General features: G+C 37.5%; 6 protein-coding genes across 8 annotated transcripts; 3 read left to right on the top strand and 3 right to left on the bottom strand.

Moving 5' to 3' along the window:
- Positions 1-60: 60 nt before the first annotated feature.
- LOC17882927 (probable folate-biopterin transporter 2) lies at positions 61-1,584 on the bottom strand. Of its 2 annotated transcripts, XM_023781435.1 has the most exons (4): positions 1,141-1,584; positions 786-1,045; positions 471-700; positions 302-439 (listed from the first exon to the last, which is right to left on the bottom strand). In XM_023781435.1, exons 1-4 carry the CDS (start codon positions 1,502-1,504, stop codon positions 391-393), a joined length of 903 nt encoding a protein of 300 aa, XP_023637203.1. In that variant the 5' UTR covers positions 1,505-1,584; the 3' UTR covers positions 302-390. The 2 variants fall into 2 exon arrangements, with proteins under 2 accessions (XP_006287981.1, XP_023637203.1); XM_006287919.2 differs by having other exon boundaries at positions 61-700.
- Positions 1,585-2,524: 940 nt separating this feature from the next.
- Positions 2,525-3,383, top strand: LOC17884323 (uncharacterized protein At4g26485). The gene is made up of 3 exons (XM_006289522.1): positions 2,525-2,669; positions 2,801-2,957; positions 3,104-3,383. The coding sequence occupies exons 1-3, from the start codon at positions 2,525-2,527 to the stop codon at positions 3,381-3,383; spliced, it is 582 nt and encodes a 193-aa protein (XP_006289584.1).
- A 102-nt stretch (positions 3,384-3,485) lies between these two features.
- On the bottom strand, positions 3,486-4,704 carry LOC17883342 (protein ENHANCED DISEASE RESISTANCE 2-like). Its single transcript, XM_006289255.2, has one exon. It carries the CDS (start codon positions 4,466-4,468, stop codon positions 3,605-3,607), a length of 864 nt encoding a protein of 287 aa, XP_006289317.1. The 5' UTR covers positions 4,469-4,704; the 3' UTR covers positions 3,486-3,604.
- Positions 4,705-5,162: 458 nt separating this feature from the next.
- Positions 5,163-5,755, bottom strand: LOC17883967. Its single transcript, XM_006288958.2, has 2 exons — positions 5,579-5,755; positions 5,163-5,487 (listed from the first exon to the last, which is right to left on the bottom strand). The coding sequence occupies exons 1-2, from the start codon at positions 5,645-5,647 to the stop codon at positions 5,428-5,430; spliced, it is 129 nt and encodes a 42-aa protein (XP_006289020.1). The 5' UTR covers positions 5,648-5,755; the 3' UTR covers positions 5,163-5,427.
- Positions 5,756-5,941: 186 nt separating this feature from the next.
- Positions 5,942-10,121, top strand: LOC17884268 (uncharacterized protein sll0005). 2 transcript variants are annotated; one of them, XM_023781781.1, is made up of 14 exons: positions 5,942-6,191; positions 6,596-6,722; positions 6,827-7,073; positions 7,209-7,250; positions 7,353-7,424; positions 7,510-7,645; positions 7,777-7,934; positions 8,012-8,096; positions 8,174-8,373; positions 8,542-8,703; positions 8,905-9,054; positions 9,177-9,437; positions 9,517-9,768; positions 9,855-10,121. In XM_023781781.1, exons 1-14 carry the CDS (start codon positions 6,134-6,136, stop codon positions 10,083-10,085), a joined length of 2,181 nt encoding a protein of 726 aa, XP_023637549.1. In that variant the 5' UTR covers positions 5,942-6,133; the 3' UTR covers positions 10,086-10,121. The 2 variants fall into 2 exon arrangements, with proteins under 2 accessions (XP_023637549.1, XP_023637550.1); XM_023781782.1 differs by lacking the exons at positions 5,942-6,191; positions 6,596-6,722 and having other exon boundaries at positions 7,001-7,073; positions 7,165-7,250.
- Positions 10,122-10,582: 461 nt separating this feature from the next.
- LOC17883145 (cytochrome P450 71A14) lies at positions 10,583-12,249 on the top strand. Its single transcript, XM_006289146.1, has 3 exons — positions 10,583-10,969; positions 11,067-11,561; positions 11,635-12,249. Exons 1-3 carry the CDS (start codon positions 10,583-10,585, stop codon positions 12,247-12,249), a joined length of 1,497 nt encoding a protein of 498 aa, XP_006289208.1.
- Positions 12,250-13,893: the final 1,644 nt, after the last annotated feature.

Here is a 13,893-nt window from a genome sequence, read left to right as displayed (position 1 = left end):
CTGCAACATCTCTTGATATACTCGAGGTAGTATACTAAAATCTAAATCATCAAATTTTGTTTTGAATTGTTATCGAGTCTTGTGATTAATACCATACATGTACGATGTTTGGTAAAGGAGCTAGGGCGTAACAACAACAATGTTGTCATGAATTAATGAGTTACAGAGATGTTTGTTTCTTCTGTATCAAGAAAACACAAAAACTTGTATACTGTTGCTAGCTCCTATCGGAAGGAGAGGTGCCCGACTCCAAAAGCATATTTCTTTCTTCTTTGACCACTGTCTCACGATTTGTCATTTCCACATTCCCAGTTCTTTCATTCAGTAGCGTGAACGTTTTCGGGTTTCCTTCGGGCACAAGTAACAGGAAACAGAGCGGCAAAAGTCTCATCACATTCCTAACCAAAACCGCAAGCCAAAGGTTACCAACAGAAAAGACCTTCGTGAATGTCCAAACACAGAGCAAAGACCTTCGTGAATGTCCAAACACAGAGCAAAGACCTTCGTGAATGTCCAAACACAGAGCAAAGGAAATGCATAGAAACACACTCGGACGCCACACTTCTGAGCGCTCCATTGTGCTCTTCATCGCGTTCATTGCATCGGTAAATGTGATCTGGTTTACCTTTTTGGGCTTCTTAAACAAGATTCCAACTACAATTACGAAGGCGAATGGAAATGCAAGCAGGCCAAACACGCCCTATAATGTTGAAAAAGCAAGCCAAACACATCATTAGAGAGGAATCACAAATGGAAAAGATCACAAAGCAAAACGATTGGCTAACCTTGGAGCCAACAAGATGAAGTAAGATACCACTCATGAAGGAACCAATAAGTGCTCCAATGGAGGAGCTAGAATTGGAAAAAGTCTGCATATCCGGTGCAAGAGACGGGTGTTCGTTACTGTTGTAAGCAATGCAAGCATCAATGGTTACATCAGCTATGGCCGTTCCTGTACTTGATATAGTCATCCAAAACAGTGCCAAGTAAAGGTTTAGATTACTCTGAACCGATAGGAACAGAAAAGAAACCACTCCAAGCACCCCTGCAAAAAAACACATTACAAAAACATAATGAATTCGTGTAATTGATCAGACAATTTCAAAGACTTTGATCCGGTTTGGAAAGTGACATTCTTACCAGCTATGATGAAGTAAGGACCTCTGTGGGAACCATAGATGGGAACAACATCAGTGAGAATACCCCAAAGAGGCTTAATGATCCATGGAATCTTAGTGACTGTAAAGAGACTTTGATATTGAGAAGGCTGAACCTTTTGAACATCTTTCATGTAATACTCTGTAGCTACTTTACCCAATGAGTTACCAAACCCTTGGTTTATTCCATAAATTGAGACCACACCAAAGAGAAAGGTCCAGTGAAGCTCTAAGGCCAACATCTTTAGCCACCGCACAGGACCACAGACCACATTACGAAACTTACTTTCTCCTTCAAACACATTTACGGATCCGCCGTTTTCAAGGATTTCCTCTTCTACTTCCATAACTAGTTCTTCTGTAAGGAGAGTGAATAGATTCAAGATTTGACTTCGTTTTGAGCTCAAAGGTCGAAACTTTTGATGTGGGTTTGGTCTAAAAGACAAAGAAGATATAGAAAAATGATGTTAGAGAAATGAAAGGATAAAACTCAGATCAAGAGAGACGAAAGCAAAGGTCAGGCTTTGCTGTGACCAAAACACATCGTTGTCTTTGACTCTTCTTACTAAGAACATTCTTATGTCAGTGACAAAGAAAAGTCAAAAAGTATTACTGAAGTATTAAACTATTTAGATTCGTTATGGAGAATGATTTAGAAACATTTGTAATGTTTGTTAATAATTCAACAAAGATCAAAATAGATCTTGTCACCACTCACCCCTACTTTTTAACTGATTTTTTATATATACGAAAAAGTCCATTTTCATTTCTTTATAACAAAACAAATATCATCCCAACATCTTTGGGATGTTATCACCTTTTACAAAAAAGCTTGCCACCAACTATGACCGTTACTCATTATTATACTTTATCATATGAAATAATATTTGAAAAATGATTATGATGATATTAAACTTTTGGATAATCTTTGTGGTAATTATCATTAAAAACCCTATCAAAAAAAAAAGAACTAGAAAAATTGTCATGTGTAGTATTATGAATTTTTACTAATAAAAAGGGTTTTCAACAAATATAATTTCATCACTTGCTTGAAAAAGATTGTAAAACGAGAAAGTCACTTCCTTCGCAAGTATAAAATTCATGCATGATCCTAAACCAAAACTAAAGTTAACCAAACTCGTAATAAAAAGAATTTTTGAACAAAGAAGAAGTTTCTTTTGAGTCTTCTTTTATAGAATACAAATGGTCTTCCAAATACATAAATGATCACAGAATTCGAAGAGACATACAAAACCGAACATTTAACACTAAAATGCTCTTAGTTTGACAACTCATCAGTCATGCATCCATGTGTATATAAAGGACATGGTGTGCGTAAGTTGAAAAGACATGTAGATGTTGTTGAAATGGACACTCACGAATCTAAAGAGTTAAGGTTTAGCAATAAGCAAATACTTGTGGTCGGAGAAGGAGATTTTTCATTTTCTTTGTCTTTAGCCAAAGCCTTTGGTTCTGCCACCAACTTCACTGCAACATCCCTTGATATTCGAGGTACGTAGTACGTAGTAAAACATTTTGTTATTGTTACCATTTTGATCTAATATTTCTTCACCACAAGGAATTACTCAACGATAGATTGATCAATTTTGGTGATTAATTAATGTTTATGTGGTATATGGTAGAGAACCTAGGACGTAATTACAACAATGGAAAAGAGAACGTGGTTGAGTTGGAGAGACTTGGATGCACCGTGGTCCGTGGTGTTAACGTACACTCCATCACTTCAGACAATCGTTTAGCTCGATACGATGTTATCCTCTTTTATTGTCCTCATGCAGGGTAAGCTTTGTGTTGTTCAGAAATCAGAATGAGAGCTTATACTTCTCATCATATTGAAAGTATAAGATAAAAAAAAATTCATATAATTTTCCTATTAGATAAATATATGTGATATTTTTTTCAAAATTTGTTTGTAAAATTCACAGTAAACTACATGGGGTGGTTGGTGGATTTATGAAGAGTGCAAAAGAGATGATGAAAGAAGAAGATGTAGGAGAGTTTCATATCATTCATATCACAATGCATCCATTTAACAAGTGGGATATAAAGACTCTCGCTGAAGAAGAAGGTTTGCGTTTTATTAACCAAATGAAGTTTGACAAATGGGCATTTCCAAGTTACTCCAACAAGAATGGAAATGGAAGCAATTGTGACAATAGCTTTCCTATCGGATCAGCTGTTGTTACTTTCATCTTCAAGAAATAGCTAACTCTTCTTGTTTTGTAATGCAATGCTTTCCAGTTCAATAAAAACAAAGTCAAACATAAAAGAAGAATCTCAAATCCTTATTCTCATATGATCTCATCGTGGAACACAAGAATAATTAAACTAGTATCTTTATACAGCTCATATTTAATTTTATTAAATAAGAAACAGTTGACTTCGTTTCCAAATCTCAAATTCACATCCTCGCCGTACGTAATCTCTTATTCCGCCGCACCCATCATCCTCCGCCGTTGTTTCATATCATCCTTGTTCTTCTCATCATCATCAACCAAGAACGCAGAAGATAACTCCATATGACAAATCCTAACACCACCGATCAATCTCTCAGGCAACTCATCCTCCGTATGAGCCTCCACGACAAAACCTATATCAACCGTCAAACTTGTAACAAACCCTAACATAAACCTAACAAGCGCTGTCAAGATCGCTGAGCTGCTTATGTCAACATCGATCTCAAGATAGTTAGCTCCTCTATGATAACTACACTTCACAGTTTTGCCAGCAACGAACGCACCAAACTTCCCAGCAGCTGCTTTAGCAACCCAAGGACCTTTCACAACGTTGCTAACAATCTTGAACCTCTCGTCACGTTTAAAAGTGTCGTCTTCGTCTCCGTTGATTAGTTTGTGGAGGATTGAGTCTGAACATATTGGTTCTTGCGTTGCGAAGTAGATGACAAAGCTGTAGTAGTAGTGTTCTCTGCTTGGGATCTGGATATTAACAGCGAAGATGAAGCTGCTAGGAGATTGAGAGGTTTTGTTTGCGTGAGCTATACGGTTGTCGGGACGAGAGAGGACATGGTCGAGTTTTTTGGTGGATTTGAGCCAGTCCACTCCGGCGGGAGAGAGGAGGTAGTCTCCTCCGGGAGACTTCTGTTTTGTGGTGAAGTAGTTTCGTGAACGGAGAGGGAAAACGTTACCTGGTGGTGATGCCCAGCCGTTGGTTCCTGTGTTGAGGCCAACGTGACGGAACGAGCCACCGTTGATTGTTTCCCTTGTCCATTCCGGTACAGTGGAGGCCGGTTTGGTGTTTTCATCGTCGGTGGAGGTTTTGGTTTGGTTCATGGCTTGTGATTACGTGTGCTCTCTCTCTCTGTGGTTGTGGCTAGAACTTTGGAAGTAGTATATGTAAAGAGGAGATAAAACTATGTTGGTTTGCTCACTGTTCTGACAACAAATTTATTATATTACTGACTCGTACCTTAAATGCGATCTACTACTGTGTCATTGGACCATCATCAATTTTTGAGAAATGTACAGAACTTTGTTTGTTAGTTATCGTGGCAACCAAACCAGCACACATTCACAGGTTTGTCTCACCACGTTTTTGGATCTATGTGGTCAACAAAATTAAACATACTATCACCCTTCGTCTAGAGACATTGCAAAAGAGTTGGTTTGAGATATTAAAAGCTCACTAAGGTTTTCGTTTACTGAGAGACTAACTTGACCAAAGTTTAGACTGTAAACTAAAATTGACCTTTGACTATAATAAGTCCACTGTAAAAATAAAAAACCACACGAATTCGTTCTTTAGGTCAGACTTATGTAAATCTTAGCTCTAAGATACCTTTGATAATGTTGGTCTTACTTTGGTCACACTCATCACTACCTTAAGGTAACATGAAAAAGACACTGAAATGTAGTAATAGACTACGAAACCAAACCAATAATCAAATCAATCCAATGGTGACTTCAGCTATAAGTTGCAGTAACCAAATCAAATCAATCGATAAAGTGAGTGAACAAGGCCAAGAACAAAGAACAACACATCACTCTCATTAGAACTAGAAATAAGATTTGGATTTTGTAACTTTGATTACATCTCTAAGTGTTGATGATAGCTAATGGAAACAATGATCCCTGTATGCAGAATCAAACAGAGTACAAAAGTGAAAAAAAAAAAAATGAACTAATCAAAGATCCTTACACAGGTTCAAAAGTTCCAAATACTTTCATCAAAAATTTTAACAATACTAGATCGGAGAAAAAAACGAAAACACACACCGATCGATGATGATGATTCACTGAGATTTTTTTCTCTGAGGTGGACGATCAGATGCCAATCTATAAATCCAGTACACCTACAACAACGAATCGCAAAAATCTGAATCAACGAAACCAAATTCGTAACAGAGAGAGAGCATAAGGAAAGAAGAACAAAGTGAAAGATACCAAGGCGAGGACGTGAACTGCGGCGAGAAACACAACTATCGCCGGTACGAGATCTACTGAATTCTCCATTTCTCAAACGGATCGGTTTTATTATTTTGCTCTATACTTCGCCGGAGACGACGACTAGTCTTATAAGGTTAAGTATCGTGTGAGAGAGAAAACAGTCGTCGTCGTCGATTTATCCCTTTTCCGATTTGAAAATTTTAAAAGTTCTGTTTGGCTGCAGGAGTAATGTTATTCTTACACCGGTTACGTTGGATTTATGGGCTTAAGTTATATGGGCCTGATCCAGCCGACTGCTTCGGAATTGGGCACGTGTCATGGACGTGGCGAGTTATTCTCTCGGTGTCTTGGCTCTGTTTTTTACTTCCGTGGAGAGAGAGACACTCTCTTAAAACTTTCTTCTTCTTCTTCGGACGAACGATCTCGTTTACGCATTTTATCGAACAGTTTCAGTGCGTTAAAGCTACGAGTGGTGTATGAATCAGACGGACTATGGGATTTTCGCATGCTGCTCGACTGAATAGATCGTCGTTTCGTTCGTGTTGTTAGCCGATGAGGAATGTCGTTGTTGCTCTCCGCCATCACCGCCGTGTCTCGCTCCTCCGGAGAAGTATGCTTTTATTTACCTTATAGGTCTTGCATTTTATGGAAATTTTGATGTGATTTGCTAGTAATTGCGGCTGTGGATGATTTTCGTGTTTAAATTCTGGATTTCTGATTCGAGGATCCACTTGATTTTACTGGAATTGTTATTCTCAGGAGAACGTGAAATTTCTGCGTTTGTGGAATTTAGATTCGTTACTATTAGTTTTGTAGTGCTGATTACTCTTTGCTTTTTAACACACATGGTTGTATATGCGTAGCTTCAGTGGAGTTTTCAGTGTTGTTTTTGCTAGATCAGCTTAAGGGTGTAGAAGACGTATATTAGGCTTATATGATGATAATGCTGCTGAGGTTTTGCATTTTTCCTTTTGGAAATTGAATTCTGTGTTGATGAGGTTTTCTTTATTATAGTGGTAGCGTTAGGTAATGACGCAACTAGTGACTTCAAGCTTGGGGAGAACATATTGAAAGGGAATGATTATGGGGTATCAAAACAGACGAGTACATGGGTTTCACCATTCTGCCTGCAACACAGAACGTGAGTTCTTGATCATGCTGAGTAATTTGCTGATACACAACCTATCAAGGATTTCAGGATGTTTTACTGGGCTAATCATTTTCTATTTGGCAATTGATTCGCAGGTATTCAACAAGCTTTACCAGCGTACATGGTGGAATACCTACGGCAGAGTATGCCAAGCTGCGGAGAGAATCACTTGAAACCGAATTTGGACAAGCTCTTGGTGCATATAGCTCAAAAAGTTTTTCTGCAGTGTATCGTTTTGGCCCCTTTTTGGCATTGTATAGAGCTGCAATCATTTCGTACCATGTGGTGAAGCTTGCCTTTTGGCAGCTCTTTGTTCAGGATATGAGGAAACGGGCTGTCAAGGTCTGTAAGTTCGTGATCTATGAGAATTTGTTGTTTGCCAGTACTTATATAATTAGTTAACATGAAAATTACTGTGTGTTTACATGGCTAGGCCAATATTTTATTTGATAGTACTTTCTCACAATTTGGATGCAGTTCCGTGAGACTCTTATCAGCTTGGGGCCTTTCTACATCAAGGCATGTTACTTATGCGCTAATCCATACTCCTCTAAATATACTAATCATAGTCTTTTTTTTTTTTTTTAATTCTTGTTAAATAATACATCATTTGACTTGCAGCTTGGACAAGCACTGAGCACGAGACCAGACATATTACCATCTATATATTGTCAGGAACTTTCCAAATTGCAGGTGGGAAATCTATCTTTGTTTCAAATTAGACATACGGCTGTGCTGGAATAATTTGATAATGTGTTTATATTCTATATGATTATAGGACCAAATTCCTCCATTTCCAACTACTGTTGCCATGCGGTGTATTGAAGAGCAACTAGGTGCTCCCGTGTCAAAACTTTTTGCAGATATTAGTCTTAAGCCCGTTGCTGCTGCATCCCTGGGTCAGGTATACAAAGGTTAGACACCTTTTAACTGTGGTCGGCTATTTTCTTATCCTTTTGGTCTCTGCCGACATTCTCCTTTCCATTTTTCTCAATTTAGAGTTACTAGAAGCTAAATGTTTCATTTTTTCCCTTAAGTATTGCAGCTCATCTGCATTCTGGACAGTTGGTAGCTGTTAAGGTTCAGAGACCTGGAATGTCACTCATTCTAACACGGGATGCCCTCTTATTCAAAATGATCGGGGGCCAACTGAAACGATTCGCAAAAGCCCGTAAGGATCTTTTGGTAGCGGTGAATGAGATGGTGAGTATGAATGTTTGAACTATATTTCAGCCTACCTCGGTTATACTACCATGTTCATGTCTCTCTTGGATAAATAGGTCAGGCATATGTTTGATGAAATAGATTACGTTCGAGAGGCAAAAAATGCAGAAAGATTTGCTTCTCTGTACAGTTTTGACTCAGGTAGGTTCTCTTGAGTCAAATTGTACACACTCTTCGTGATATAAGATTATCAAATACAATACTTTGAATATTTACAGGGAATGAGCAGATTAATGATGAAGCTGGACCTAGGAGTAAGTCCAGGAATCACAGAGCAGAGAACATCAAAGTCCCTAAAATTTACTGGAATTTTACACGCACAGCAGTGCTCACTATGGAGTGGATTGATGGCATAAAACTAACAGATGAAATTAAGCTTAGAAGGGCTTCCCTTGATAGAAGGGACTTGATTGATCAGGTAAAAAAATAACTGATACCTAACTATGCTAGGTTAATGTCCATTCCTCAAAAATTGACAAATGAATCTGTAGATAGAACTTTGTAATTCTGGGAGATATGTGCGGACTTAGTATGGCTAGGTGCCTGTAAATGTTCCATTGAGAACCTTGATTTTTTTGGTTCGCAGGGCTTGTCCTGTTCGTTAAAGCAGCTTCTTGAGGTTGGATTCTTTCACGCGGATCCGCATCCAGGAAATCTTGTTGCTACAAAAGATGGGTCTCTTGTTTATTTTGACTTTGGGATGATGGGGAATATCCCACGCCATTACCGTGTGGGACTTATTCAAATTGTAAGCTCTACTTCTGTTTATCCTTTCTTTTTCTATGTCTTTTATCTGCTTGCGGTATTTTTAGCTTATTTCTGAATTTGCTTACAAAACTAAACTACATGAAGCATCTTTCAGTTTCAGATGGCGAAAGAATAACTTTTCCATCTGAGATTGTGTTTTGCATGACTTTATAGATTTTGATTAATTCTATTGCAATTACAGCTGGTGCATTTTGTCAACCGCGATTCTCTAGGTTTGGCAAATGATTTCCTGTCCTTGGGATTTTTGCCTGAAGGGGTCGATATACAAGCGGTTTCAAATGCTTTGCGTGCTTCATTTGGTTCGACTACCAGAATATCACAAGATTTCCAGGTATCTTCATGCTGTGATGAAAGTTACATTAATCGCGACAGACACATTCACTAAAAGATACGAGTGTGACAAAGCCTTTATTAGGGTGACATCTACCATAATCATTGCTTTTTGCTGTACAGGGGGTAATGGAACAATTATATGATGTTATGTATGAGTTCAACTTTTCGCTGCCTCCAGATTATGCTCTTGTCATAAGATCCCTTGGTTCACTAGAAGGCACAGCTAAGATTCTTGATCCAGAGTTTAAAGTGATTGAGAGCGCATATCCATTTGTTATCGGGAGGCTATTAGCAGATCCAAGCCCAGATATGAGGAAAATACTAAGGGAACTTGTCATTTGTAATGACGGATCAATAAGGTGGAATCGGCTTGAACGCCTGGTAACCCCTCATATAAACCTTCTCGGCAGATCATTATTTGAGTAATCTGAAGAATGTGGCTAATAAACTCTCTTTCCAGATGGCAGCAATATCCGAACAGGCTTCTGCAACTTCAGGAGACTCTCCAGAAGATAAAACGTTGAAGAAATCATCACAACTAAAATCATTCGACATGCATTCAGTTGTTTCTGCCACAGAAGATCTGCTGTTGTTCATATTATCAGAGAAAGGGCAGAGAGTTCGTGTCTTCCTTCTTCAGGACATAATCAGAGTGGTTGATATTTTCCTGGAAGAAGAGGCTTTTGATGTCAACAAGACCGGCAATCTCGGGGTCAGTAATAATCAAACAACCTTCCCATTTCTTTTCTTGTTTTCCCAATGGAATCTTTTGAAAAAATATTAAATTCAAATCTGCAGGGAGAAGGGACAACGAAAAGAGTGAGCAATGGATTCAGGTGTCTGAGTGAGGCGGTGAAGCTTGCACCTGGAATGTGGACAGCAATGCTTCTCCGTATGTCACGGAAGTCTGAGGTTCATAGTTATGCTTTAGATATTGTTTCTGCATTGTCTACACATTTCGGCCACAAAGTGCCTCACACTTGTTGGATCCTTTTCTCTAAATTGCTCCATTACAAGAGCAGCCAATAATTATATGATCATACTCATCAGGGGGTTTTCGATCTTCCCAAAGGCCTTGCGTTTATAAATATTTACAAATGCACTTTTATAATATACACAAAAGCAAGGTCTCGACAAGTATGTGATTAGATGTTATCGGCTAAGTAAGTATTTAACCGCCACAAGTATGGGAAACGAAGATGGTAATGTCTTGGTTGTCATAAGATAAAGTGGTAGGACGCAAGAAACCAAACCGATATGGCTAATCTTATGAGAGAGTTAATGGCAAGTGTCTCATTAGGTGTCATATTGAGGAGGCGATGTATGTATAATATACACTTTTTAACGATATGTGCCTATTTGTAGTGAGTAGTGACCATCCACTATATACCTTGTCACTCTTGCGCATGCATGGCTGAACAAACACCTGGTACGGTAGTTAAAAAGTTTGTTTTTTCATTGTCATGCACACACTAAGTATATATTAACGAGTAAGAGAGATTTGGATTTAAGTTTCAAAGCAAGAAATGGAAATGATAATCATCTTTATCTGGCTAACAACCATCTTAGCACTTCTTTTCCTACAACGACTACTACTCAAACAAACGGCTACCAAAATCAACCTACCACCTTCTCCATGGCGACTTCCGATCATCGGTAACCTCCACCAGCTAAGCCTCCACCCTCACCGTTCTCTTCGTTCCCTCAGCTTCCGCTACGGTCCACTCATGCTCCTTCACTTCGGCCGCGTCCCTGTCCTAGTAGTTTCCTCTTCTGAAGTAGCTCATGACCTCTTGAAAACACACGATTTAAAGGTGGCAAACCGCCCGCAGTTAAAAGTTATCGAGATTTTCCTCAACGGTGGACGAGACATGGTTTTTTCCCCTTACGGAGAATATTGGAGACATATTAAGGTGCTTTTTTGCAAAGTTTATATATGAATATTAAGAGTATAACATATATTATTAAACTAACTGATGAAAATATTAAAATCTGTTTTTGTGAGGAAAGAGTGCATGCGTTATCCATCTACTCAGTAAAAAAATGGTACAATCTTTTGAATACGTAAGAGAAGAAGAGATAAGTGAAATGATGGAGACGGTTGAGAAAGCGAGTTCTAGCTCTACACCGTTTAACCTAAGCGAGCTTTTAATCGCACTGATGAGCGATGTGACAAGTAGAGCTTCCTTGGGAAGAAAACACAGCAAAGAGGAAAGCATGAGCGATTTCAAGAATCAACTGAGGACAATCTTGGATCTTGCAGGTGGATTCCCAGTTGGTGAATACATTCCATGTTTGGCCTGGACCGACAAAATCCGTGGTCTTGATCATAAAGTGAAGCAAGTGAGTGAAAAATTTGCGGGTCTTATGGACAAAGTGGTGCAAGAACATGTAGACCATGGCGATAAACCAACACATGATTTAGTCGATATAATGCTATCCTTGGAAAGACAGAACACAAATGGTATAGAACTCCGACGAAGCGACATAAAGTTCATAATCTTAGTAAGTAATAACATCACATATATTAGCTTAATTTATTTGGTTGGTGAACCAATGAAATTTTTCATTCCTCTAGGATATGTTTTTAGGAGGAACAGCGACAACTTACGCACTACTAGAATGGATAATGACAGAGCTTATAAGACATCAAGAATGCATGAAGAAACTCCAAGAAGAGATTCGCGCTAATGCGAAGAAGCCGCCTAATCTATATATATCAGAAGAAGATGTTAAGGATATGAAATACTTAAAAATGGTGATTAAGGAGGTGCTTCGGTTGCATCCTCCTTTCCCATTACTAGTTCCTAGACTACTAACTGAAGATGTCAAAGTAAAAGGATGTGACATAGCTGCTGGCACACAGGTAATAACCAATGCTTGGGCTATTCAAAGAGACACTATGATATGGGGGAGGGATGCAGAAGAGTTTAGACCAGAGAGACACTTAGATTCATCTTTGGATTTTCGGGGAACAAGTTTGGAACTAGTTCCATTTGGATATGGGAGAAGGATGTGTCCTGGTATTGGATTTGCTTTGGCTTTGGTCGAGGTGACATTAGCCAACCTTGTGAACCGGTTCAACTGGAAGATGGATGTTCAATTCTCCGGTGATGAATATGATCTAGCGGAAACGACAGGGCTCGATGTTTCACGTAAAAATCCTCTTATTGTCTTTCCATCTCTGGCTTAATATATATATATATATATATATAGTCCACATGTTGTCACTATGAATCAACTTTGCTCTCTTCCAATCTTCACTTGACGAGCAGAAGAATATAACTGTAGCCTTTACATTAAAATTTGGACTAATAGGATATTTAGTACATTTTGAGAATTTAATTGGGGAAGTAATACATTTACTATTCAAAATTGGCAAAGTAGTACATTTGTGAGATAGAGAATTTGAGAGATAGAAAAAGAAGGAGAAAAAAAATGACAAGGGAAGGCATTTTTTTTTTGTTTTCCGATTTTCGTTTTTCTTTTTGTTTTTTTTGTTTTCTTTTTTTTTTATTCTTTTAAATATTCTTACCCCAACATTCTAATAACTAAAAATTCTTGGTTTTGTAATTTTTTTTCAAACTTTTTTTTTGATTCATAAAAATCTATGTTTTTTTTTCTATAATTTGATATGCATTTTGCTTAGTATAGTTTAAATATATTTCATAAGTATATATCTTTTTTACACTTTAGCATATGTACAGACGTATTTGTACAATTTAGTATATGTACAGACGTTTGTGTACACTTGATTAGATGTACAGAGTATATGTACAGACGTATTTGTACAATTTAGTATATGTACAGACGTTTGTGTACACTTGATTAGATGTACAGAGTACCCCGTACAACTTGCTATATGTACGCATGTATAAAAAATTACACATTTTTATCTGTACAACTACTATGATATATGAATTTATGCATATTTATGTACATATTCGTACACTAATATGTTGTACGGATGTTATTGTGTAATATTTTTATTATTGTACAAATATATGTTTTTACACTTCTGTACATAAAATATGATGTACGAATTATATTATATAATCATTATATAATTATTCTAATGGCATACTTGTAAATAATATGTTTTTTGAGTGCTTAAAGGTCAACCAAATAGTAGCAAATAGTGATAATGTACTAGTTTCCTAATTGTAAATAGTGATTGTACTAGTTCTATAATTAAGTTTAAAAAATGTACTACTTCTCCAACACACCCTTAAAATTTTCAGCTTCTTTAGCTGCGTTGTCTCTTATTTTAAAAGTATGATTATTATACAGAAGTGAGTTGGATTTGGTAATGGTACTAGTTACCTTAATGAAGGAAGAGTCAATGGTACTAGTTCTCTTGTCTTTGAGTTATACAGGTCGTAAACGCAATCCGTAGTCCAGAAAAATGAAGGAAGAGTCAAGTGGTAAAGTTTATCGGACTCTCGTATCAAAGTAAGAAGTTGGTTAACACAAACATTAAAAAAAAAACTCACACGTACTGAAAGCTAACAAACTGAAAACTTCACATGCCACAAAACACAACACAAAAACTCCACAAACTGAAAAAACTTCATACATGCCACGAAACACAAACATCACACGAAAGCTAACAAACTGAAAATTTCATACATACAACAGAACACAAACACAAAAACTTCATACATACAACGAAACACAAAGACATAAACTTCATACATACAACGAAACATAAACACATAAACTTCACTTGCCACAAAGCTCATCACAAAAACTCCACAAACTGAAAAAACTTCATACATGCCACGAAACACAAACATCACACGAAAGCTAACAAACTGAAAATTTCATACATACAACG

The sequence above is a fragment of the Capsella rubella genome, unplaced genomic scaffold (assembly GCF_000375325.1).
Source record: "Capsella rubella cultivar Monte Gargano unplaced genomic scaffold, Caprub1_0 scaffold_6, whole genome shotgun sequence".
Taxonomy (NCBI): Eukaryota; Viridiplantae; Streptophyta; class Magnoliopsida; order Brassicales; family Brassicaceae; genus Capsella; species Capsella rubella.
This window is presented reverse-complemented; position numbering and strand designations above follow the sequence as displayed.

Excerpts from the sequence above, each read along its gene's own strand:
- LOC17882927 (XM_006287919.2), bottom strand. The coding sequence starts at position 1,504 with ATGGAAGTAGAAGAGGAAATCCTTGAAAACGGCGGATCCGTAAATGTG. Across the intron at positions 1,046-1,140 it reads TCCTTACTTCATCATAGCTG|GGGTGCTTGGAGTGGTTTCT; the intron begins GTAAGAATGTCA and ends GTTTTTTTGCAG. Across the intron at positions 701-785 it reads TTCATCTTGTTGGCTCCAAG|GGCGTGTTTGGCCTGCTTGC; the intron begins GTTAGCCAATCG and ends TCAACATTATAG.
- LOC17884323 (XM_006289522.1), top strand. The coding sequence starts at position 2,525 with ATGGACACTCACGAATCTAAAGAGTTAAGGTTTAGCAATAAGCAAATA. Across the intron at positions 2,670-2,800 it reads AACATCCCTTGATATTCGAG|AGAACCTAGGACGTAATTAC; the intron begins GTACGTAGTACG and ends GGTATATGGTAG. Across the intron at positions 2,958-3,103 it reads TTTTATTGTCCTCATGCAGG|TAAACTACATGGGGTGGTTG; the intron begins GTAAGCTTTGTG and ends TAAAATTCACAG.
- LOC17883342 (XM_006289255.2), bottom strand. The coding sequence starts at position 4,468 with ATGAACCAAACCAAAACCTCCACCGACGATGAAAACACCAAACCGGCC.
- LOC17883967 (XM_006288958.2), bottom strand. The coding sequence starts at position 5,647 with ATGGAGAATTCAGTAGATCTCGTACCGGCGATAGTTGTGTTTCTCGCC. Across the intron at positions 5,488-5,578 it reads CAGTTCACGTCCTCGCCTTG|GTGTACTGGATTTATAGATT; the intron begins GTATCTTTCACT and ends TCGTTGTTGTAG.
- LOC17884268 (XM_023781781.1), top strand. The coding sequence starts at position 6,134 with ATGAGGAATGTCGTTGTTGCTCTCCGCCATCACCGCCGTGTCTCGCTC. Across the intron at positions 7,251-7,352 it reads TGGGGCCTTTCTACATCAAG|CTTGGACAAGCACTGAGCAC; the intron begins GCATGTTACTTA and ends TTTGACTTGCAG. Across the intron at positions 9,438-9,516 it reads GGAATCGGCTTGAACGCCTG|ATGGCAGCAATATCCGAACA; the intron begins GTAACCCCTCAT and ends CTCTCTTTCCAG.
- LOC17883145 (XM_006289146.1), top strand. The coding sequence starts at position 10,583 with ATGGAAATGATAATCATCTTTATCTGGCTAACAACCATCTTAGCACTT. Across the intron at positions 10,970-11,066 it reads AATATTGGAGACATATTAAG|AGTGCATGCGTTATCCATCT; the intron begins GTGCTTTTTTGC and ends TTGTGAGGAAAG. Across the intron at positions 11,562-11,634 it reads ACATAAAGTTCATAATCTTA|GATATGTTTTTAGGAGGAAC; the intron begins GTAAGTAATAAC and ends TCATTCCTCTAG.